This window comes from Phalacrocorax carbo, chromosome Z (assembly GCF_963921805.1).
Source record: "Phalacrocorax carbo chromosome Z, bPhaCar2.1, whole genome shotgun sequence".
NCBI classification, from domain to species: Eukaryota; Metazoa; Chordata; class Aves; order Suliformes; family Phalacrocoracidae; genus Phalacrocorax; species Phalacrocorax carbo.
Genome location: NC_087548.1, coordinates 44,158,959 through 44,184,888, shown reverse-complemented (window position 1 = coordinate 44,184,888; position 25,930 = coordinate 44,158,959). Strand labels below are relative to the sequence as shown.

The following is a 25,930-nucleotide window of genomic DNA, read 5'->3' as shown; positions in this document are numbered from 1 at the left end:
GAGACACATATTTCCCAAAGCACACAGATCCAGTCTTTGCTGAGATGTGAACTCTCACTGATGGCAGCAAACACACATAGCAGGGCAAACAAGAAGAACAGCAGAAATGGCTGAATGAACTTTATTCAGGATCTGACATGCAATGTCAGTATAATGAACATGACCTAAAGAAGAGTGTTACACTCATAAGCAGACTGAGTTGGCAGCTCTGACCAATTAGTACCAGTGAATTTTATGGTGATAGCTAGTACACATGTACAATATTCTGTAAAAGATTAATAGATGTCACCATAAATCATAGTCACCTTTCTCCCCTGTGCTCTTTATATTTGGAAAGTACTTACAGTTGAATCTTCTGTAATACTTGCCGTAGACTGAAATGAATGCAAATGTAATTCTGGCAGTCTCTGCAAGAAACCAAAAATGCATGGACCAGAAAGTTCTCTTCTCACCTAGCATCTATATGACTACTGCTTTTAAAAAACGAAACTGTTTTATTCCAGCTACTGTGTACCATGATATTTACAGCAACTGTAGTCTGCACAGAACAAAGATACGCAAAATGTACGTATTTTCTCCCCTTCCTTCTGAAGTTCAAGTTCTCTCCCAGAGCAATAAATACCAGCTGCCTACATACTCATGTACTTGGAAAGCATTTTGAGCAGCAGTAACCAACACAAATGACTGCTACATTTGTTGAACTGTAATAGCAGAATACCCCACATGCTTATCAGTAAAGGAAAGATTAAAAATTACCATCATTTTTATTGTTACCAGTGAAGCAGCTGGATTTTTGTCTCAAGTTGCTTGGAACTGGCACTTGCACCTAAGGAAATGGGTGTTGTCCCTTGATATGCACACTGTCTGCACTCAGCTAAAACACTGAGGTACACAGAATGTTATTGTTAGTCCTACGGACAAGATCTCACCAGGTTACGTTAACAGACCACTTTGCAAGGAGTGTTGATTAACGGCTGCCTCCTGCAAGACCACCACCAGCAGGAGAGCAGGTACAGACCTGCTTTTAGGAGGGACTGCTCTGAAGCCAGTTACAGAGCTGGAGGGCTACTTTGCCTTTTGGTAGTCCAACATCCACAAAATGGTTCTCAAGCAATTTCCAGGACTCTATGTTTCTGGCCTGCCCTTTGGGTCAGAATTTTAAGCAGAAGAGGAAGGGTCAGAAGCTAACATTATTTACAACCAATTTCAAGATATACTGGGTAGCTTTTCCAAAGTTTTCCCATGCACAACTCTCAACTAACTTATAGGCTACTGTGCTGCTTTCACCATTACATCTGTCACATTTATTCTTCCCTTGCTGTAACATTTTCTTTGATAGGATAATGGTATTCAGCCATGTTCCAAGAATATAACAGGCTCTAACTGCAAAAATAACCATTACTGATTTGCATTTTTCCTTACAGAGAAATTAGAGAGGCAACATCGTTTGCTTCTGAAACCTAGACACACACACACAGAGAGATGAAAAGGTATTTCTCATCAGCGCTTTGGCAAACAACCCCTACAAGGCTTCTTCTGAGTGAATCCCTTTATCATTGTTTCCCCCACCTAGAAAATAAGGTCAGAAATGCTTACCTAGCTGTTTTTGATTTTGTGTGTGTGTGTTTAAATATTAATTACTTTCTATTTGGACAGTGTCACAAAACTATAAAGTATAAGTTTTGTATTCATCAAAGTTCTTATTTGGTATATTTTGAAAACAATGCCCAAGCTCCTTGCTCTCATAACTTTCTTAAATTTCAAAATCTCAAGTGGAAACTCTTCAGATATGGATTTGGCAGCAATGAATACTTCTTTTTATTTTTACAGATTCTGGCCTCCTTGAAGTTTAAGTGCATTATAACACAGTCAAAAATAAAAGCAATTGGAAAGAAAAAAAATACATTCAGGAAAAAGATTTTACAACACTGTTTCTCTTGCAATGCCTTCACTGTTATCTTGCATGCCATGAAACTAATCCTGCTCTCACTCACAAAATGTACACTGGGAAACTCAGTAGAGTCCTAGATTAAGAGTCACAAAGAGAAGCTGCTGAAGAAAGCAATTAAGAAACCCACAGCATTCCCTAATTTAAGACAAAAAAACCCCAACCTTGCCACGAACAAAAGAAAATGTGAGGTCTGTTGCTTAGCTAAGTGTCCTAATTTTTTGCTTATTCCAGTCTGTATGTTGTTAGTTTGCAGACTTTATGTACCATCCTGCATAAAAATAAACAGGCCCTCAGGGATTAACATACCACAACCAGCACTTCAAACCTATTTCCTGCAGCTCCCTTTCCACACCTTCATAAATGTAAACAAATAAAGATTTCTGAACAGGAGCTACTGGAATCATTTTCCTTCGTATTGTGCCAAGCAGGCATCAGAAATGCCAGTTGTTGTGAAAATTGAGGAAAACGTTAAATTGCATCCTAATGAAGGCTATTCTAGCTAAGCAACAAAACTACATCACTGGGAAAAATCTCTTCTCAAGACTATTTTAAAAGGTATTTTTGCTCACAATTAACCAAGTTGAAAGCTAGCTACAGTACCTAGGAGCAAGAGGTTCAAGAACCTGTGTTATCCCTGCTACTGCACAAGAAGCGCTGTGCTTTCACATATGGACCTTGCTGAAAGCCCTAGTTAAGGGTAGCCATGATGACTCCTGCTCCAGTACAGCATTTTTAGTTCAAGCCCAGCTCCGCATGAGTCTGGTACAACTTTCCCAAATCACTGACGAGCTTGTCACTGACATTGAAAGGAACCTGAAACAAGCAGTCTCACAGAAAAGAGGTATATCTTGCCTGAGAAGTACCTCTGAAATTCAAAAGACGGTACATACATGGCAAATGTACTATACGCTGCAGCTTTCCACCCAGTAATTCGTATCTGCAGATATATAAGCGAGGAGGATTATCTGCACCATGGAGTTTATTGCCTCCAGTGAGAAGCACAAGACTGAACTGCTGATGGGCTTGAGAAGGGACACAGGGAGAGATTAAATATGGGCAGGGTGCAGTATGAACTCTGAAAAAAAGAAAAGGAAACTGAATAAACTGCTTCAGTTCAAAAGAAAGGAAATCTCCAGACCTCAGTTGATCAGTAGTGCTAATCAGATTTTCTCCTGTTTTCTCACTTAAGCATTTTAAGTCCTGTTAATTTAGATTTCTTCATCCTGAACAGCCTGTTACAACTGCTCAGGAACAAGCTAAACATCTGTCCTGCAAAGACTGCCCTTAAAGATTTTATACATTTTCATTAAATACTATCCATAGTACAGCAAGAATTTGTCCATATCCAAACCAACGCCACAGCCACTTGTTTCTGCACAGTGATGTTTTTTTCTGTTACACTAGACAATCATATTTGGGGTATGCTTAGAAAAAAAGACAGAAACTTTTGCTAGCTTATTTATCACTACTTCTTAGTGACTCAACTTTATTTCGATGCCACATATTGCACAGCTGCCAGCCTGTTGGAAATATTTCTGCATCCCATTTGGTTAGTTATCCTACAATTTCAAAAGCTTGTGATCTCTTATGGAAGTTTGCAGATGTAATTCCCTCTCCCTCCCCAGCTATAGCATGACAATGCATGCCAGAACACAGGCTCTGGCACAGACTTTGGAGACGGATGTGGAAAGGTTACACAATTTTGCAATAAATTCATTATGATCAAGCAGCACCAGTTAAAGCAATCACTCTCCTGGCCAAATAAATAAGTGAGGAAAAGAAAAACAAAAAACCCAAGTCTTCGCTTTTCTGATGTCCTGTTGCATCAAAGCACAGGTTGCAACAAGCTGAGAAAGTGTAATGTGCTTCAACGTCTTTTTCAGTTGCTATGGTACAGTTTCTTATGGAAAATTCCTTGTTCTGCGTGATGTTTTTCCTGCCTCATTTGGGATGGCAGAACCGTTCCTTGTGTCACCTGAGAAACCGGGCTGTCAGTTTCCACCTATTGGTGAGAAAGAAACTCATCAGCAGCAGAACTCAATGGAAAATTCCTCGGGTAGAAGTTTCTGCGCTGGAGGCCAACACGACACTGGGGAGGAAGGATGGATGGGTCAGGGGCCAAGGGGGCCACGCAGGAGATCTGGCTTCCACCTCAGGATCAGCCACAGATTTCCTGCGTAAGCTGGGGCAAGGGATTTAATCCTGGGGACTCCCTGCTCGTGCAGGCAAGACAACGAAGCATCCTTCCTCCATTCTTCACCCTATGCATGAAGCCCCAGGACTGTAACCTGCCCACAGGCCAAACAACTAGCTCCAGGTTACAGGAGCCATACAGGCTATAGCCCAAAAGCTCTTCAGGCAGGGGTTATTTGCAGCTGCGGAGTCTGACAATACTTTGCACATGGGACTCTAGAGTAACGCACACAAATAATAGTAAATAATGGCATTGTTCTCCTCTCTTAAGGAAAAATACAAACATAGGCAAGGCGGGAAAACTCCAGCTTTACTGTAGAGCCAAGCAGGAGAAAACATTTGGATTTCAGAGGAGATCTGCAATCTATTTTCTGCATGGATAATACCAAAATTTGCCAGAAACATGGTATAAAAATGGTATCATAGCATCACACTGGTGATACAATGCAATCAGGGATAGTGTCTTTTCACTGGGGAATTTCTTTTAAGGATTAGTTGGAAGCAGTCTGATTTTAATGTGACATTTTTCCTTGTGGAATGTTTTTCCTTCCAATCAAAAAATAATTCATTCCACCACTTTTGATTCATGACAAAACCAAAGCATGGTTTAAACAAAGAGAAAAAAAAAAAGGCATTAACATTTTAATGCAGTTGGATACCTGCTATATTTCAGAATGCCAAAATTCCCATGGGCTCCCTATGGTGATGAGAAGAGCTTTTGACCTCTCTGAGGAAATGGGGTTTGAAAATAATAAATGTGTAAGTGCTTGAAAAGGGACTCCTTTAATAATGTCTATCATGAGAATAATAAGCATTCAAGATGTGACAATGCAATTGCACTCCATGGGACAAATTTTCTGTTGGTGCCAATATTTAAAGCTCCATTGACTTCAGTGGAGTTTCACCCTTTAACCCAAGGAGATTTGGGCTTGTTGGATATCACTTGCAGTTACATACAACTGCGTTTGTCTTTTAGAGTCCCTCCCCTTCCCAGATAAGTTCAACAAGAAAATTAATGGAAACTGGTGTAGGAATGAAAGAAAATGTGCCAAGTATTAACTGAACACAAGTCAGGACATTAAAAATTTTGATTCCCACACCACTGACTTCAGCATAAAGCCCAGTCAAAAAATTTGACTGAAAAACAGTAATGGTGTAAAACAAAGTTTCAAAGATTCAGCAGCAGAAAAATGTTAATTTTCCGTTACCTTTTTGGCTTTCTAAAACAAAGAATCAAATTCAACATTCCAAAGTGGAAAAACACTTTCCCCCCCCACCTCCCCACAAAACACACACACAGAAAAATTTACCCATAATTTTGAAATATCTGCCCAAATGAACTTTTCATTTTAAAATACCAAATTATTTAAATTTTACTTAAGATGCACGTTTTTCCCTTTAAACATTTCAGTTCAAAACTTGAGATAAAATTTAATTAAGTGCCCTCTGCTTTAACTTACTTTCTGATTTTAAAGCAGAAAGTAATTTTGAAATGCTGAAATCTCCCATGGGAGGAAAATTCTATTTTTGAACAGCTTTACTTCTGTGCATTTAAAACTTTGGTGGGGGAGGAGTTGCACTGAAGATGGAATAATTCAGTTAAGGCTGCATTATTCTGGTAGTACAAAGTGGTAAAGGCATTAGGACCTTTCTCTCTCACTCTGCATTATGGTGGAGGAACCAGTCCTTCAAGGCTCTTATCAGATGAAGAACTGGATGCCAATCTCATACAGAAGCCTATGTGGGATGTCTGCACATCAGCACATTGCTCGACTGATCCTTATCCTCATTCTTATCCAGAGGCTACCAAGTTTGACTCCCAAGGAACTTATGCAGTAAAAATCATGTGCAAGTGGAAAGGATGCAGAGAATGGAAGATAAAACTCAGCTTTAAGCATGGCAAAGTTGTAAGTAAGATCTAATGAAGTTATAGAAGTTTGAACCAAAACCCAAGATTTGAATACAACTGACTTTGACGAACTTCACGTCCTGATCTGAATGCTGCGAGTTAAAAGTAATTGCTCAGAAAAATCTCACCCAGACTGAACAAAATTATAATAATCAAAGAATAATTCTGCAATTTAATTCCTATGCTACTGCAAATACTTGCCAATGTACAGATCCTCTTGAAGAGCAGAAGTTTTGCATACAGCAGTATTCTTGTGCTAGAACTCACCCTTTGGATTATGATGGGCCATTTCATCTTCAGTAAGGTTGGTGCTCTTATTTTAATATTCCTACCACAAAGAAAATCCACAGAATGGCTCCTCTGTTTTTCAGCAACCAATGCAAACCATAATATTTCTTAAATATCCCACTGCTTTGATAATCACAAGCACTGCTGTTATGTTTCCCTTATCCCAGCACCCTAATAATCTTTCTCCTCATATCCAGCAGCACAAGTAGCAGTTTGGGTCTGGAGGAGCGGGGCACAGATGGGTACAGAAATAAATGGTGACCCACAAGACCTTTTTCTTCTTCAGCTGTCTTGTAGTCTATTGATTCTTTCACACTCCCCAAAGTTACAAGACATTTTATAATTATGACCATAATGAAATGCCATCAGGGATTTAAGAGGACTTCCCTCCTGAACTTCCAGAGAGCCAATAAATATTAGTTTAAAAGCTATAAAACCAAATCAACAAAGAGTTAAAGCTGCATATACAAGGCCCTGCCATGGCAACCTCCAGTTCTCTTCACTGAGGCTCCAGAAGTGTGTGGCTAAATTTCCCTTCCCAACTCGACCCGGATATTCAATTACTGGGCTGTGAGGATGAAATGCAGAAAAGAGGGAAAGCTTGATGAACACATCAGCCTAGTGAAAGGCAATTAAAAAGATCCTTAATCAAACACTGCTGCTTTTAACAAGTCAGGTAATGTATCAAAAGCAAAGCCTACTTGCCCAAATCTTTTTGCTCCCTGAATCCAAATCCTGAAGTCATGCTGTCAGGGGGGGCAAAACCTAGGCAGTGACTTTAATTGCTTGAACTTTGGAGTAGTACAGCTGGCTTAATTGGAGTAAACGACCAACAGGCCTACCCTTTTGTCTTTCTTATCTTTTATTTCCTTTTTCCTCCCCCACCTTCTCCTTCCTTCTCTTTGTCTGGGAGCGGGAGATTTGTACACATCGCTGTCTCAGAGGGTGCCACTTCTCACTGAAGCCCTCTCTGGTTATTGCTCGGATACAGGCAAGTCATGGGCTTTTATATTTTCCCTGCAATTTCGAGCATGATTTATCTGTTTCATCTTTGTGATGTTGGTTTGGTTTTGTCCCATCTAGTGAGTTTTATCAGTAATTGTGTCTCAGAGTTTATATTTATGATGCCATGAGTAGAACAGTGTCACCTTCAACAATATGCTTGCTGGCTTAAACAACACCTAGAGATAAAAGTATTTTTGCCATGTTTGCAACATGGGAGGTATTGCCTATAGCAAAGCCTGAGGAGATACAGTGAATTTTGTCCATACAGAGCAGCTGCCTGTTAAGGGTAACAAGTGAAATGTTAAAGAGTCTGCATTGCCTTGCCTTTGTTCGGTAATCTTGCTATAAGAGTGCACCAGGTCAAGAGACTAAATATATTCATACACTTAATATTTTTTGCACTCACAGGTACAATGTGCATTTCACAAGTCTTTACACTATTCTTCCCTGATGCATTGCTCCACCACCTTTCACTGGGTTGAAGAGGAGGGGAGAAGAAGCTTTTGTCTCCTATGAATCTATTCATCACCTTCTGCGGATCAGACTGAATACTAGCTGCCCAAAAGTACGATTTTATTTACAGTCATCCTACAGCTTGCACAACTTAAACACACACCAAGAACCTCAATAATTCAAGTGTATCAAGATGCAGAAATGCTTAGCTTGCACAGTATTAAATGGCTCGTTAGTTTACCTAAAAGCAACAACCCAAAAGCTAATTCCAAATACAATCTTGTCAGAGACCATGAAGTTTGTCACATATGAGGTTAGATAAAGCTTGTTCCATCACAGAATCTGTGATACAAAGAAAACTGCTCACTGGTATGGGCTCAAATATGTTCAAACAGGCTTTGATCTATGGCATTCTTAGCCTGATCACCCAGAGAGTTAACACGACATGTGAAACTCCAAGTCCAGCTCAGCACTGACACAGCTTCTAAGGATCTGCCAGCAGAAAGCAGCACAGTGAATGGTGGGCAGCTTGTGACCACAAAGGGTTTATACCTGAGCTTGTAAACGAATATTTCCTTGTCTTATTATAAGAGTGTGGAGATCTAGGGAAGATTTAAACCCAGGATTGCTATCTTTCCGTAAGACTACATTTCCATTTAAATAATTGCCCTTCCTTCTTAAAAACGAAACCTCCTGGGATCCAGATATGTTTTTGCAGCAGCTTTGTTCTTAGGACTTCTCTGAATTCATCTTGTCTTTCTGAGGGAGATACCTAAAAAAGCCCTCTGCAAGAGGACAGAAATTCAGGGGACTATTCTTATACAACTTCTCTGCAGTCTGCTGCCATATTTCTATATCATAGGGCAGACACTAGTCTCTCAACCATTCAATGTCTCCCAGCACAGCCTTTGGCTGCAGCTGTGGAAAAATCAAAGTTTCAGAAAGACAGCTCTTGAGATGGTTTATCTAATGAATACTGTGGATTTTAACATGTATACTTGAATACAGTATACCCATAGAGCAAGGTCAGAGAAAGCGTAACAAAATGTTTCGTAAAAGCTTCTATGGACTTTTGGATGAGATGACTGGTCTGATGAGGCCAAGAACTCACTGTGCATGGGCACTGCCTTTTATATATGATGAAAAATAAATACCCAATGCTCAGGCTGACAGTCCATCCCAAGACCAGACCAAAACAAATACAATTCAAAGATTTCTCTGTATACTTTCTCTCCATTATTAAGAAAAACACCCAATGCTTTTCCGTGCTTTTCCCACAGCAAGCGCTCTACATATTCCTGTATATGTATTCTGTCAATAAACACAAGCTGCAAAGTTGAGATGGCAAAGCTGTCCTCTGTGGGAGCAATGAACACCTGTGTGCTTTGCTCTATCCTGAAACCATCCTACCTTGCAGTCAAGAAAATTTACCAGTCCAAGATAAATCTCTTACCAGTTTGTTTAATGTTGGCATTTACCACAGTCCTGTTTCAGACGTTGAGGCCGAACTCAAAACACACAGAGATCAATAGGGTGGAAAGACTCACGTTGATTAGAACGGGAAATCAATTCTGGATTGACCCTCTAGAGGAAAGCTATCACTGCAAAGAAAAGCGGAAACTTCTCTCTTCTTCCTCGTTTCTGAAAGACATACTTTATTTTGCACTGTTTATTCCTCAGTGTGGTACAATTCCAGGGTTCTCTAAAATGCTGCCGTTTAAAGAGGCAAAGAATTGTAACCTTAAAGTGCAGTACAATATTGTGATAAACGTGCAAAACCAATTCCAGCAAGGAAATGTGATGCATCAGAATGCATAATGCAAATTGCTTCAGTGAGTTGGTAAATAGTCACCTTCTAGTAAAATAAGGACTGTTGCAAACAGCTGAACTCAGATTAACTTTCAGAAGGATTCCCTGCATCTGCAAGGAAAGCAAAAGTCTTGTGCCTTCCTCTCCAGAAGCAAAAGCTAAGACAAAAAGGAAATACATTCTCCAGGAAAGACTGTATGAATTTGAGGCTTAAGTCTATGCTCCTATACCACACCTGCAGGATGAGAACTGTGATTTACTGTGCGTGAAACAACGCCTCACTGAAAACATGCATCTGATGTCTCCTCTCAGAGTTAGGCACAAGACTGGAAGGACCCTTCCTGAAGAGTTGAGTTGAGCGCAGAGCTTTTGGGCTTCATGTCTGATACCTGCTGAGGTTGGCTGTGGCAACTGAAGGGGTCCAGCCCACAAATCCAATCTCCTCAATGAAGGCCAGAGAACTGACGTGACTTGCAGTCAAAGGCAGTTTACACCTGTAGTTAGCTGTGGGCTGCAGGCCCTTCCCCTGCTGCAGAGAGGTGGGCAGCAAGCCCCTTCTTCAGGTACATTGTGAATGCAGTGCGGGGTTTCAGGGCCCCTGGGGCAGTACCAAAGGCTCACCCCAGTTGTTACACTGGCTGCAGGACACTAACACCCCTCTGATGATGCTAACACTGTTTCATGTCATTACTGTCCAGGACAGATGACCACCAGCTCTCTGCTGCAATGGCTGGGTGTGTTTTAGCTGCTTCTGATCCCTCTTCTCGTCTGCTCTCCTGGTACTGAGGGTTTTGGCCACAGGAGGATATAAATATGTTGCTGTTAATGACAGGGAAGTTGTACATACCATACAGGGAATATCTGCTGGTTTATTAGAAGGGTTATATTTTAAAAAGGACATAAATCTTCATGTCACAGAGCATAAGCAATCCTCTACGTGTTGGAAGATCTGGAAGAAATAGACTCCTTAAGGTTTATTAGATGTTTATTTGATTAAGGGTTTCTAATAGGTACAGTACCAGTCATTTTTATGTACCTGAAAAGTTACTACTGAGATCCGCTGTAGCAATTTGTCCATTCCCAAACTGAACAGATACACTGTGCAAAAGAGGTGAGAATTTACCATCAACGTAGATAGGAAGAGACAATGTCTGGACAATGACAACACAAATCATTTTACTCTCACCTGTGTGAGAGTATTCTGCACCTTTCTTCATTCCCTGTTGCACAAGTGAGCTTCGTGGACTGAAGCATCACAAGCACATGACAACTCAGACAGTCCTGGAAAGAGCAACCCTGTTGTAACAGGGTCCTTCCACTTCTAAACCAAAGAATAAGCCCAAAGGTTTTGCCTTGCAATTTACCACCCAAGAAGGAGCTTTTCAAGCTTTCCCACACAGTGCTGGTCAATGCATTTCTGTCTGGAGGCAATCCCATTGCTATTCCAGTCTCACTCGCCTCTTGAGTAGAGACTGCAAATACTGCAAAACAGTTGTGTTTCTTCAGATGAGCATAAAACAGGGACAAGACAAATCATGTCCTCCTGCAGAAACAGTCTGAGCAAATCAGTCATGTATTGTTCTTTCTTTGCCAAAGGCTGAGATTGAGGTTCTTTTGCTTCTTTTCCATTTGTTTCTCCTTTCTTCTGTTCCTTCCTACTTTGTGTGGGACATGTTTCCCGTGATGGGTATTGTTTTCAGCTATTTCTTTGGTTTTGTTAAGGCAGCCACAGGCCTTCCAAGCTGTGGGCACCAAAAAATGAGAGCAGATCCATGAAAGACAGCCTAAGAAACCAAATCTAAAATTCTAAGCAACAGTCAGAAATGAGAGGAGCTGTGTGGGAATGGCTTCAGTTCAGAAAGTTTCTAACTGAAATTGTAGCTCAAAGAAGTATTCATAATGGCAGTTGAAAATTCTGTCAAATCTGTATTTCCTTCAAAATGATATAAACTGGAGATTGTTTGAAGTTAGATTTGGCTTCTCACCATCCAATCTTGGGAATAAATAACCACATGATAGAGACACCCACCTCATTTTCCATTCTTTCTTTCCACTGCTGTGGGAAACAAACCAAAGTGGGAGGAGGGAAGAGGGGAAGGAAGTGCCACTGTGAAGGCAGCTTTGCTTCACATCTAAACTCTGAGTCCAACCCTCCAGTGCAACTCAGTGCTGCTCAAGGGGCAGCAGTCTTGGAGACTGAAAGCCTTTTCCCGCACCCTGTGACCTGTACAATTACTTTCTACAGTTTCCAGCAGCCAGTTTTCAAAGACATTTAGGTAGCTAAAGGTGAAGCAATCACGGGAATTGTCCAAAGTACTAAGCTGACTAACACTCTGATTTCCATTGACCAGACTTTACAATTCCAAGGTGTTCAGGGGCTTTTTAGAAAACCAGTTAGATGTTGATTTAGCATCTGAATGCCTTTGAGATGCCCCTTTCATGTGCTTAGCTGACATCTGAGAATGGAATTTAGATTCCGCAAATGTAGAAATAAAAAAAATTCCCTAGAGAGATTATTAGTTATACAGAGATATGCTGCAATTTACAGAAACAGGTGATAATAGGTATGCATACCCCACATATTTTTAATAACTGCAAACAATACCCCCATGCAATATGCTTTCCATTTAAATGTTTAATTGCACCCAAAAGCTAATGAGTAAGTGCTAGACAGAGGTACTACGCAACTTTTCATCAACAGGACTTCAACTATTTCAGACCTCCTTGCAGGGTCTTGACTTACGATATTTGACACTTTTTTCCCCTGCAGGGGTTTTATACTTCAATCACAGTGATTCCTCCACAATCTGCAAATAATAGCCTTCAATTATTATGGGCATTGATGGGCTAGAGATAAGACCAAGCAGACTGTTCACCTCATACCAGATCTTTATGCCTCATGACTTAATCCACATAATAGCCTTTGAAGAGCCATAACACATTCTCTCTGGAATGTCTTGCTCAGCCACAGGCTGAGAAATTCATACCAACCCTCACAGCCCTGGAACTACTGAGCTCGAGGGCTGCCTGTCTCTCCTTGCACCCCTCAGTCATAGTCCCACTAAGCAGAGGTCCCATCGGCATCCTTGGTAGAGAGCTGCTGGTATTGAAAGCTGCTCTTGCTTCTGTCCAACAAACCAAAAGAAAACTAGCTTAAGAGAAAGTGAGAAATGGAAGGCTCTAAAAGATAATCACAAAGATAAGTTTCAGCAGTTGGGTTTTTGTGTTAATTAACAATGGAAGAGTGTTCTTGGAATTGTCTACCTGCATAATCATATTTTTTAAGTGAGTAAAAAATGCTGAGTTCAGGTGTTTTATTTTACAGAATATATGTCTAAACTAAAACACATATCTTAATTAAACACCTTCGAGTGAGAAAAAACAGCCTTATCATCCTTCCCCAAGTGCTGTTGTAGAAAATGAGAAGCCTATTGAGAGGTTTAATTAACCTCTCAAAGTTAATGCTTAAAAAAATTATTTGAAGAGTGTTACAGAATATTTCAGAATATTACCAGCTGTGTTACTTTTGTCTCTCATAACATTTTAAATGGCTGTTAGGTTCCACTTGCTGCTGGCCTACCTTATGGCCAAAACACACATGCAGCTAAGCCTGAGGCAATGAGGAGCTCCCCAGCAAAACCCTGTCAAAACCAAACCAAATGTACTTGGATCTGATGAACCTCAGTGGCATCTTTGCTGGGAAAGCTTTCTCAAGGCAGAATGATAATCAAGCTGCACAGACCAAAGAATAAAAAAGGTTTGGGAGATTAGCCACCCCAGAGCAGCTAATAAGCACTCCTGCTTGCAGGGAGAGATGAGGCAGCAGCAGGAGCACAAGCTTTACACATCCCCGCTGTGTGGATCCAGCACCAGTGGGATGCAGTGGGAAAAGCATGTCTCTTGCAGAATCTGGCAGCCAGAGTACAAATGATGTAGGGAAGGGAGGGACAGTGCAGGTGAACCCCTGCTGGGCATGTGTGCTGCCATGCAAGCCAATACACCCTCATTCAACACAGAAGCTCATAAATAGGAGGGGCATACATATATTCAGAGTGGTCCTGGACTCTTCTGCAGTTCTGATAGCTCCAGGCTTAATGCAACCCATTGCTATCCAGAGCCTCCCTGCACTGGGCAGATCTGCAGATTTGCAAACCCAACCACACAGTGTCCTCCAGGACACACACTGCTAAACTGCTCTCAAAAGTCACAGTCTCAAAGCACTGACAGCCTTATTGCTCAGCGACAGCTGCCAGCAAGAGGTGTGAAGGAAATTGTTTTATGTAGCCAAAAAATAACGTGGCTTACACTGCATCTGCGATGAATACTACCCTGTCTTCATTGATGCTTATTTGGACAACTGAATTCCTGATCATTTTCCCCCAGAATTCATCTTTGGGTGAGCTTGTGCTCAGGGATAACTGCATTTTACACCCCCAAGTTTCTTAATAACAATACACTTACTTGTGATGAAATGAAGAAAATTAGAAGCATGGTTTATGCATTTATTTGTAGCCAAATAATTTTGGTTACAAATTTATTTGATTTACTTTTGATTTTCTTGTAGTTTAGTATTTATTAGACTTAATATTTATAATTTTTTTTCTTATTTATACTACTTTGCCTCCCTGGGATCTGTATTTCTTATTTAGCCAAAACTGACACAAAGGAATAAATCCAAAGCCCAATCCTGCTCCCATGCTTAGGGTCATGATAAGGAGATTTTCACAATGGATTACTTTTTTTTTCCATTCAGCTTAAATATAAGTCCTACCCATTTAACCTCCACTGTGTAATTTTCCCATTACACTTTCATATACTTATGCAGGTTTCTGTATATAAAATCAACATCCATAGAACTTAGTATGCGGCACAGAGTCTGAAAGGCCTAATTTAATCATTACAGTATAAACAGCGCTATTTGTCATTTACATATTCCTGATTTAGCTACATATTTGGTGCCAAAATAGTGTCTGTATTTGATACAGATGTATTGTCAAATGGCAAACTGAATGTAGTGATGCCACCAAGATTACACCTACTAAAAATGCACCATGTTGGGTTTTTCAACCTTGACCACTACCATAATTGCAGAGTGCTTGCACATATGTTTAATTTCACGTCATCTTTCATAAAGTCCTTAAGAGTGCTCTTCACATGAAGCCACGGTTGGGCTTGATGTTGACAGTGCATTTCAGTGCTCTGCTGAAGAACAACGTGCTTATCTGTAGCTTACCTGACTAACTTACACAAGAAGGTGCACGCTCTACCTGAATTTTGACATTGGACACTTTCCTGAAAGTGCGTGTCTCATGCTATCTTGCCTCATACTCTGTCTCTGTAGTTGAAATGCATACTTTGGACCTTCATCCACTATTTAGCCAGCAGTATGTTTCATGTGCTGTATTTCCACGTAATGAAATACTCATGCTATTCATAAAGATCAGAGTCCAAGCTGTTCTTCCTTGCAGTTGTATTTCCAGCATTTGGACTCTCAGAGCAAGTAGTTTACTCCAGGGGAGACCTTATCGCTCTCTACAGCTATCTGAAAGGAGGTTGCAGTGAGATGGGTGTTGGTCTCTTCTCCCAGGTCGCTAGCGATAGAATGAGAGGAAATGGCTTCAAGCTGCATCAGGGGAGGTTTAGATTGGATATCAGGAAAAATTTCTTTACTGAAAGAGTGGTCAGGCATTGGAACAGGCTGCCCAGAGAGGTGGGGGAGTCACCATCCCTGGAGGTATTTAAAAGACGTGTAGATCTTCAGGGAATGGTTTAGGAGACATGGTAGTGCTGGGTTGACAGCTGGACTTGATGATCTTTTCCAACCTTAATGGTTCTATGATCCTATGATTCTATTAAATAATTCAAGTATCGAAACAACATTCTGTGTGATGAAATGCAAATATTTTGCTGAAAGCATGATTTCTTGCCTTTTTTTATTGGATGTAAATGGATTTCATGGACAGACCAAAACTGCACACATGTAATTTCTGGGAGCAAAACTGATTCTGTAGGTTCACCACTACACTAAATGTGGAAATATGCCTTTCTTCCCAATTCTGAATTTTTAAGGAGGTAGAAACCCATGGTTTTAAAGTTGAAAGCTTCTGTCTTTTGGAGAATTTCTTCTGTCTGGTTGGAAAACAAAATAAAAATGCAGGTCTGCTGAGTCTCAGAATGAGCAGCAAGAGTTAAAAAATCTGATTTCTCGTTAATTTATTTATTCAGTTTCATTTTATTTGTTGGGCAAATAAAACATGTGACCACATTATTGGGAAAAATACCTGAGGCTCAATATGCTATGGTCTGGGAGACAAATCTCTCGCCAGTCAACAAAAGTTAAATGCAACTTATGAAATATATCATTGATGTATACAGCTGACATTTCTGACATATGTGTGACTTGATGAACTGCAAAGACACACATTTTAAATGGTGACAGCAATCAGGTATTAAAGCATGTGGTCAAACTACGAAAGTATTTTGTCAAGATGACAAAATATACCTTCATATATCTTTGTATCTTTATTCAGCCAAACTCTCTTTTACATATTCACCTAGCCAATAAAATATTTCGAGAGCAAAGCATAGAATGGGATCAGGGCAAGCAGTAAATATAATATGTACACCCTTCTTTGTAATCTCAACCTAATTCATGTTTGGCTTTCAGCATCTGAAGATCCTGAAGTTAAGCCTTGTTAAGTCTCCCAAGTTCTGAATCCTGACTACCAATGAATGTCAAGACTGGCAAGTTCAGTTTGGACAGGGAGGTTTTTCCTCCCAGTCTCGATTTTGCTAAGATTGATCAGTTTTGCTCCTCTGCATTCTGGCTGTTGAAGTCATGGTGTCTTTTATAGGAAAATGAGCTGCTTATAAATTTTCAGCTCTGCAGACTTCAGGAGTTGATGGAAAATCCCCAGGCTTAGGGCTTAGCTGGCTAAGAAACCACTACAGCAGCCTTTCTTTTGTGGTCACTCAGATATAAAAGCCTTTCAAAAGAGATGGAAATGCTGACAGACTGTTTCTCTTGGGAGATCCTTCTTCTGTGCACAGGGGCCAACTCACTCTATTTTCTACCCTGTAATGTGTGTAAAAAATCAGCCCTATTCCTCAAAACTGTAGGGAAGTGTAGGGTGAAACATGCCATAATTTGTTACGTGGGAAGTAAAATCACATAGATATTGTGTGCTGCAGACAGTCTGCCTTGGCATTAGGTAATATTAGGCAAGGCCAATAGCATTGCACATTGCTATTTTCTACAGAACACCGCATGTGCAGGATGAGCAGCACGCAGAAATGAACAGATCTGCTGCTCTGGGTCAGAGGCCTGGCAGATCCCTTCAGTGCAGAGGCTTTCTTGGTGAATTTTCCTTTTTGTCTCCAGCTTTCATATCACCAGACCCTCACATGCCCACTCTGCAGTGAGAGCCCACGCACCCAGTGAGGGAAGACCAAGCTGGGGCCAGGCTCTGCTGTGGGACTCCTACGGCTAGGGTACCTGGGAAATACAAACCAGATGACCATGTCCCCTCCTTCTGTTGAACCTATCCTGGAAATACAGACAACTACTTCTTTTTTCAGACCAAATGGTCCATTGCTAGTGATCCAAGGGTTGGGGAGGAGGTTGTCAGCCTACTCCAAAATGAAGAGAAACCAGTCCACCTTATGGGGTGTGAGTGGTCAGAGCCACGGAAACAACTGGGTGGTGAACTGCAAGTAGCGGCACCCTTCCACAAATGGCCTGGGATGCAAATGTAACTCAGCAAGTCCAGGTATCTGGCTGCTCCCCTCTGTTCCCTGAGGTCGACATAACCAGGGCCATCTCCTCAGGCTGACAGACTAGAGCCAGCTCTGCACATGCTGCTGCCATGCTCAAATGCTTCCAAATCATGAAACTGAGTTTTAAAAAGAATCACAACATAATAAACAGAAGGAAAACAAATCCAGATATTTTTTTTCTGTTTCCTCAGCTTTCTGGGGTCTGGCTGACATTCTCAAGCATTTCTTCACATTTTTTTTCATTTTAAAATGAAATCTGACATCGTCACCAGACTCCAAGACCTATGGCTTTAAAGAGAAAAGTCCAGGGCTGTGGGAGTCATGACAAAATGACAAGAATAACACTCCTATTTCTTTTCTCCCTTAAAAATCTTTCAAGAAGGTGGTGGCCTGAAGCAGAGCATTTCTGCAACTTTCCTGTCTAACAGAGACAACCAAAGATTGGTTATGTATATGTTAAAAAGAAACTGCAGACTTTCCCTAACAGGCCAAGTGGAATTACAATAATTATTATCTAAACTGCACATTCACACTCCTGTCCTTGAAGGAACACAATCACAAGATGCTGAAATATTAAGACTATCTGATTAATATACCCAAATTTCTCATATGAAAGCCACAGTCCACACCACATCATCTGAAACACATCGACTACATGTACAGCCAGCCACTGAAAACATCTTGCCACTAGACCACCCACTGACTAATCAGCAAGCCTGTCCAGTACACTATTTTCCATCATTGATAATATCTTTAGGGGCGAAATCAAGCGAATTGCAGGTACTGATTAGCTGGGAAGTTCAAACTGATGTCAGCGCAGCTGCTGTTTATCCACCCTAGGGGGCATAAAACTTGGAGCTTGCAAACCTCTCCATGAAAGGGCGAAGCTCCAGCCTTCCTTTCCATTGCACCCAAACAACCAGGGTAACTTCATGGGGCAGGGGTGGGGGTTACTGGGGTGAGATTCAGAGAACAGCCTGACTCCTAAAATCCAAAAATTATCTGCAAGCAGTTCCTTACCCAAGTTCTGCTCTAAGAGTTTCAGCCTGGACACTTCCACTGATGTTTTATGCATGCACTCTCCTCAGGTTTTGTTTTCCACATTACTACCAACATAGCAATGTTATTTACTAACTGCATTTCCACCATTAATCATGGAAATGTAATAGTAATGGGCTGATATATTCCAAGCACTGGGCTGCAAGCTAAGTGATGAATGAAGAAAGTCCATAGCTGTTCATGGGGAAAATGGCTTTGTTTCTTCTGCCTTGTTTCAACAGGTCTGGTAGGCTCAGTTGGTAACTTCAGCAACTGCAATTCCTGTGCAGAGATGCAGAAGACTAATCTTTGAAATATCATGGCATTCATGAAAATACCAAATAGCTTAGGGGCTGTGACAGCCTATAAAATTAGTGAAGCTAACCATCTAGCAATAGTTAGCATCCATGCCCACATGATATTACAATGTCCAGTTGATTTCAGGGAACAAAAATCTTTGCAAGGTTTGTCATCCATGCAAGGTTTCTGCACCTAGCAATGTTACTTCACCACAAAGTTATGGCCCAGTTTTCAGCTGCAACAACTGAAAGCTGTTGGTAATTGCCAGGCAAGAGGTTTGCAGGCTGACACTAATACAGCACAAGCTGGTTCATCATGACTTAAGTGCAAAGAGCATTTTACCATGTCCAGGCTACAGCATCTCTCTCACACATCTGAAATCAGATTGTCACTGCTAGCCAAGTACTGCCAAAAAGGAAATACCTTTTGATTTCACACAAAAAGGAACCAATAAGTCTGGTATGTGTCTGAAACATGTCTGTGTACCACAGACTGTAAACTTCAAGGTGGAAATATTCAAAATATTGGAGTGGCAGGTGAGCCCATCAGCCAGCAGCAACCAAGGGTACATGTTAGGGAAAGGAAAAGCCAGGAGCGCTGGGATACAGTGTCTTACAGATGAGTGCTGAAGAAGCATCAGTGGGTTTGCTGGTGAGGAAAATGGGTAGTTAAGATGGTGAGCAGCTGGAGTGGGAAATATCAGCCAATGCCAGTTGGAAGATGAAGAGTAATTTTCTACCATTATGTCAATTAAAGGTACAGATGAGCATTTGTGCTGAAACCTCGGACAGAAATTCAGTTCTTCTGAGTGATGACTAGAACCCATCCCCCTCAAGTCGATGGGTCTTTGGTATTCATCAGTTGGCTTTTCCCACCTTGAAAGCTGTCTCTCAGGAGGAAGAAAGGGCAATAACTTCTATCCTGAGCCTGACTTTTTAGAAGCCATCGCTCCTTGGGCTTTAGTTATTCAGTAGTGACAGTACCAATTTACTGATACAGTGATGGAATTTCCAACTAAATTGATTGCAATCAACTTTCTAGTTTTCTTTTAAACACATACACTTGTAATACTTTGCAATAGAGCTTGATACACTGTATTCAGAAATGGTTATCTGTAGACAAATCACAGTATGGCTTAAGTAGATAACAAAAAAAGAAACTCCACTTGCTACTCCCAGCAGCCATACTCCTTCAGCTTCTAGGAAAACTGCAATATGATCTGCATACAGTTTCACCTAGCTCAAAGTCTCACCTCCTTCTACAGACCAACATACACTAAATACTTAAGAATCTTCTCCAGCATGACTGTCAGTGATTGCTCTGTTTAATGCTAGCGGACAATGGAACTTAGACCAGATAGGAAATAAACATAAATGTCAATTATCTTGCTGAAGATGAGAAACCAGATGACATCTGGAGCTGGCATTATTGTAAACAGGAAAAAGGTATGAGAGCTACTTAGCTTAGAGGTTTATAAATACCAGATATACACATCAGGAGGAGGTTGGCAGCTTAAGAAAGGACAAGTGCAGCTCTGTAAAAATAAATGACTGAGAGAGATGGAAAGAGAGCATATGTGAAATTATTTCTGGGAAGACCATTTTTGTCCGAGACAATTTTAATTACGCTCTTTATTGGACAGATGCTCAGTGTGGTAGGAGAAATCTGCCTTGGTTTATACACTACCGCTGTTTACCTGATTCTCTTTGCTAAAGCAATAAAACCACAAAGACAGAGACCACCATGGCAATGTGGAATAATGCAGAGCATCAGCTCCACAAACCTCCCCAGAGCACCATAGCAAAGTCTTGAGCCACATCCTGCAAGCATTTATGCACAAACTGAACTTCATGTACTGTGATTAATTTCTCTGACACCATGTGGGTTTCATTGCAGCACACAAAACCAAACACAGACTTACGTAGTTTTAGGATCAGGACCTACTTAGCACTAGTCAGCCATGATTTAATGCCTCTGTACTTAATGTGCAGCTTACTAAATGTGAGAGAATTCTGTGTTTTGGTATAGTTTGGGTTCTTCCCCAGAACAGCACGTATGTTGTTTCAACATTAATGCTGAAAGTTAAATACTCTTTAGTCACTGATGTTTATTTAAACAATTATAATGTTGTCTAATGCGGCTGGGAACGGAGGTACAGTAGCCTCATATTTAAAAGCATGGCCTTTTATATAACATTAGAGAGCTCTAGTGGGCATGCTGCCCATTTCTAATTCCCTAGCGGCTTCTATTCCTCACAGGAATTAATGTTCTAATCAGAATGCATCTGTGTAACATTTTCCTTGTGCTGGTCAAGTATCAGCAGTTCAGTGACTACCTTATACATCCCACTGCATATGCCAGGCCAGATTATTCAAACATACTCTGGTAGAAGAGACAATGGGGCATTTCTAATCACAAAATAGCAACACACGAAAAAGCTATGGTAAGAGTGAACATCAGAGATGTACCATAAAAAGGCATAAAAAGGCCTTCTGTTGCGTTGTGGGAACATCCTTCTGTGGATTGTGCTTATTGCAATAACTGAGATGTAGACGAACATTTATATTCACAAGATACGTAGGCAGTCCAGCATCGGTCTTTGCAACCTTAGAAGTCACGGATACATGTATGCATGCATGCTGTCATTGACAGGTCAAGAAGGATTTCTATTACAGCATTTAAGCTTTGCAAAATTGGAGGCAAAGGTTTTGGCCTTGACAATAAGTCCCTAGTCTACAGTTTGTGCTATGAAGCGATATCATGCAGGGTAGGATACAGGTAGGATGTATCATCCCTTAGTTGCAAGCCCAGTGCTCACCAGCTATACAGGGAATCTCTAGGGTGACTTCCCAGAGGACCAGTTCAGACTTCCAGTAACACTTCAGAAATGTATGTACATTCACACACAAAAAAGAGGACAAAAGAGCCAGGAACAACCTTCTCTGAAATACTTAAAGACCTTAATGTACTGATGAAAAATAGCAAGCAGTGCAGTTACTATTAATAACAATAACTTCTAGGTATTTTTTTCTGTTATCTGCTGCAATGCTAATCACTGGTTCAAAAAGCAACGTTTCACATGTCCAATTCTAAAACTGTTACTAGGTTTGAAAAGTAGCACCTGAAGTTAGGAATACTCTTTTTTAACTATGCACACTTAATTACGTTTAACTCTTCATATTTTTTCACATTTCACCTGCTTCTAACTGAACATGAAAGAATTTGTATGCGACATTTACTGTCCATCATGAAACCTTCTGCTCCACTTTTAAATATTCAACATCTTTTCCAGCTGTAGAAGCTGAACTAAACAATGAAATTAAAAGAATTGATGTCTTAACCCTTACTTTACCAATAATCAGATTGCAAAGTTAGGTTATATTAATTGCCAATATGATCAGTTTAAAAGCAGCAGGTATGTAACAACACTGACTTCTGCTTTTGACTCAGGAGTTTTTTTCCTCCCAAGAACACATTCAGTGCACAGGACCGGCCAAAGACCACTGAAATCAATGGAAAGGCTACCAGTGACTTTGATGGAATATGGATCGGGCTTTGAGCGTTAACACTGCTGACTTCTTTGACTTATCACAAGGGCTGAATTTGGCATTGACAGATGTAAAGCGGTTCATCCCATGTACATTTAACAAATTGCATACATTTTAACCCCTCCCTTCCACTCCCAGAAATTTAGAGCATTTTGTTCTGCTAGCTCTGTTAAGGAGCCCCAGCACCTGCACAGGTAAAACGAATGACTGAAACACATACAGTTGTTTGTACTTACAGGTGTCTGGCTTGAGCTGACTGTTGGTAATTCCAAAATACTGCGGATTTTCGATGACAGGAATCTTTGTCATCCCAATGATGACTGCATCAGGACCTCCCTCAGAAGAAGACGGAGTGTTACTGCCATTTGAAATGTGGTGAAGGGGACTGGCTGAATCATCATCATTGCTGATAACTGAAGAAGGACCTAGGGTTAGAAACAAAGATTTTCCTGTAATTCAGCACATGGTTCCCTTCCCTCAGACGATTCCTTGTTTTTGTTTTCTCTGGTTTTTTGGACAGTTTGTCCTCCACCCCCATAATCAACAGTGCTCTTTGTGTGCCTTGTGGACCTTACCTCAGGAATTTTATATGTCGGGGTGCAGGTGGAGAACAGTGGGTTATTTCCGTTAGGAGTTGGAATGTGAAGCAAATTTCTGTACCGGTAGATCACCTACCTAGACTAAAGGTGTCAGGGTCCAGCACAGTCTGACACTGGGAAAGATCTCCAAATTTATTGAACTCCTTCTGTCATTCTCAGAAATAAGGTATGAAATACACACATTAACTTTTTCACCTTATGCCCTACTTGGATCACACAGTGATGATTGCCACAAATTCGGGGAATGCCTGCCCTCCCTTTGAGGTGGCGTTATAACAAGACAAAAGACACAGAGGAGATTGGCTCATCCTGATGTGGGAAGCTGGTAATTTCTGAAAGACAATACTGGCTGAGAGCCAAAATCCAGGGGACAATTTGAACAGTTACAGAACATGCAGAGCAGACGTTGAGAAGAGCAGTGGGGAAGACACATCCCACCCCTCTGAAAAATCTGGGGTCACTGCAGGGGAGCTCATCCAGGCCCAGGGAACATCCCACTGGGTCCCCCATCCATACCTGTGTCTATTCATCTCCCAGAAAGAGGTTAATTTTGATCAGTAATTGAGTGACAGTTTTTGTCTTGTTTTCACTCTGTGCTTTGTATTTTTAACGAAAGTGCCACGGAGATAAAACTTTGTAAATGGGTAAAAAAAGTCCTGCTTAGCAGTGTCCCACTTCTGTGTGCTGCAGAGTCCTTTGATCTAACAGCAACATCACTGCAGGTAACATTTGTACCCTTGGCATCTAACCCTACTGTTTAAATTCCACATTACAACTTCCAGTTTACATCCAGTATTCAAAGAAAACCAGAATCACCATTTAGCAGCAACAACATTTTCCCTGACCTCCCCACTGAAGAGCCAGCAGAGATTACACATGCCACATTTCACTTCATTTTCGATCCATGTTAACCAGGGGTTTTGCAATGGCATTCTCATCCTCTAATTGTAACAATCAAAAGATGATGTTAGGAACACATGGAAAAATTCACCCTCTGGAAGTGCCTATCCTGGAACGGCATCTGAGATAGCACCTGCATTTAACCCACAGGCAGCAGTGACAGGTGAGGTGAATGTCCCCCCAAAGACAGGGGCAGCAGAGAGGACCCTGAGGATGATGAAAAGCCACGTTTACTCCAAGTTGCCATTCATCCCATTGCAAAATGCTGGAGCCCCAGACTTGAGTTTTAGGTTGGACAGAAGCAACAGTGCAGAGGCGAGACAGAGCTGAGTAATGCACCACATAGATGGCATTTGTGTCTGCAGGAGAGATGGGGGATGCAGAGAGAGAGAGAGAGAGAGAATGGGGACTAGCAGCAGGTCCTCTAGACGCATCATTGAGGATGTGAGAGAGGATGGGCAGGATCCAGCATAGCACACACATAATTAAGGAACAAGATGAGAACTAGGACAATCCCAGACACAGCAGCCAAGAAAGGGCAGCTTTAAAGAAAAGAAAGTCTTACTCTTTTGTGGCTCACTGTATCATTAACAAAAACACTTTACCATTACATAGCATGCCTCACAGGAATAAAACTTAAATAATTTGGCATGTGGCTATTCAACCCTACCTTTAGAGACAAGTGTACTCCCACCCCTCTCCTGCTTTCCTTTCTCCCCAGTTTGTTTAATGGTGCATGAGGGAAATGTTCTCATAGTTTGAAAAAGTACTTCTCCCCCTAGCCTGAAACATTTGAGGTAATTTTTCAAATACCTTGCACGTCACTGGGAAGTTACTGTTGACAAATGTAAGTGAAGCCTAGATCTCTGCAATTTGTCAAGTGAAATACTAATACCAAGGCTGGTTTTGTCATTACTGATCACTCAGATCCTCAAAAGATTGATTCTACTAGGAAAGCTGCCAGGATTAAGAGTTTTTGGTGAAGATTTCTCTAATGAAGTGCAGAGCCTAACAAACTGTGGGAAAAGGTCCTCAGATGGCACATGAGATACTTACGTGAAGTCACAACACATTTTTCAGGTGCATGAGAGTTGTGTGCAAGTGGCATCAGAGTACAAACCCATTTAAAAACCACATTCCATTTTTTCTAGACATCCTTATGTCTCAACTTTCTGAACGTCAGGCTAATGGCTCCAAAAAGCGGGCTGACAAATACACATTTTCTTGGGAAAATGAAGCCCTTTTATACTATATAGCTTTAGTATGACAGTCAAATCCCTTCTCTTACAGCAAATAGGCAAATTCTGTTGGCTCTGTAATTTAATCGAGGCATGTCTCTAAGTCTTTTTCAGCCCTGCTGTTCTCTGCTGCACAGGAGGAGGCTCTTTTGTCATTGTTTGCTTCCACCACACATGTGGTGATGGCAAGGAAAAGTGACCATTACACATCTCTAGACGTTAAAGTGGGATAATGAATAGAAACTCATTCTGTTCATCAAATCATTTCTGCACTACTCCAAGACCCAATTTTGTACAGTAAACTGGTTTTTTTCAATCAGTATAAACCTCAAAGTGCTGCAGGTGGAAAGCAGACAATTGTTCTGTAAATTTATTTGCTGAATTAGGCTAACTGGTAAAAACTAGTCTTCTGTGTGATATCAAGCAGGCTCCAAGTATACTCAGCTCTCTGATGTAAGTGAGGAAAACCCAGAAAATGAGGTGATTTCCAAAGCAATTCCTGGCAGTATGAAACCGTTTAAGGAAAATTCAACTCTGGAAACTTTATGCTGTCTCACTCAGTGATCTCTCTCACCTATTAGCAAGTAATCAGCTCATACAGTGGTCTTTGGAAGTAGTTGTCTGGGTTCAAAAATCCTATTTCCTGTATATTTCTTCTCTAATTAAGACAATGAGAAGTCAACACATGGAAATTTTTGTGTATCAGTGGCAGCTGAGCTCACATCCTTTCAAACTTCCCCTTTGCTGGGACCTTTTTGCCAACGTGAGCAAACTAGTACATAAACTGTTTCCACACTTGCTTATTTCCCAGACTATCCACTTACCATAAAGTTACATTTCATTTTTTGAGTGCACTAGGCCACATTTCAATTACAGGCCAGCACTGCAGCCAGCTATGACTGATATTCTAGTAATGCAAGACC

At 40.9% G+C, this 25,930-nt stretch overlaps 1 protein-coding gene across 3 annotated transcripts in view; it reads right to left on the bottom strand.

Annotated features, from left to right (window-relative positions):
* NTRK2 (neurotrophic receptor tyrosine kinase 2) overlaps positions 1-25,930 on the bottom strand; it is a 204,588-nt gene that overhangs the window by 65,232 nt on the left and 113,426 nt on the right. For 2 of the 3 annotated variants that reach the window (XM_064438186.1, XM_064438181.1), the window contains one exon: positions 22,507-22,695. In XM_064438186.1, coding sequence (XP_064294256.1) covers positions 22,507-22,695 — 189 coding nt within the window. Of the gene's footprint in view, positions 1-154; positions 3,954-22,506; positions 22,696-25,930 lie in introns of those variants that run through there. The other variant, XM_064438182.1, reaches the window with a different exon arrangement.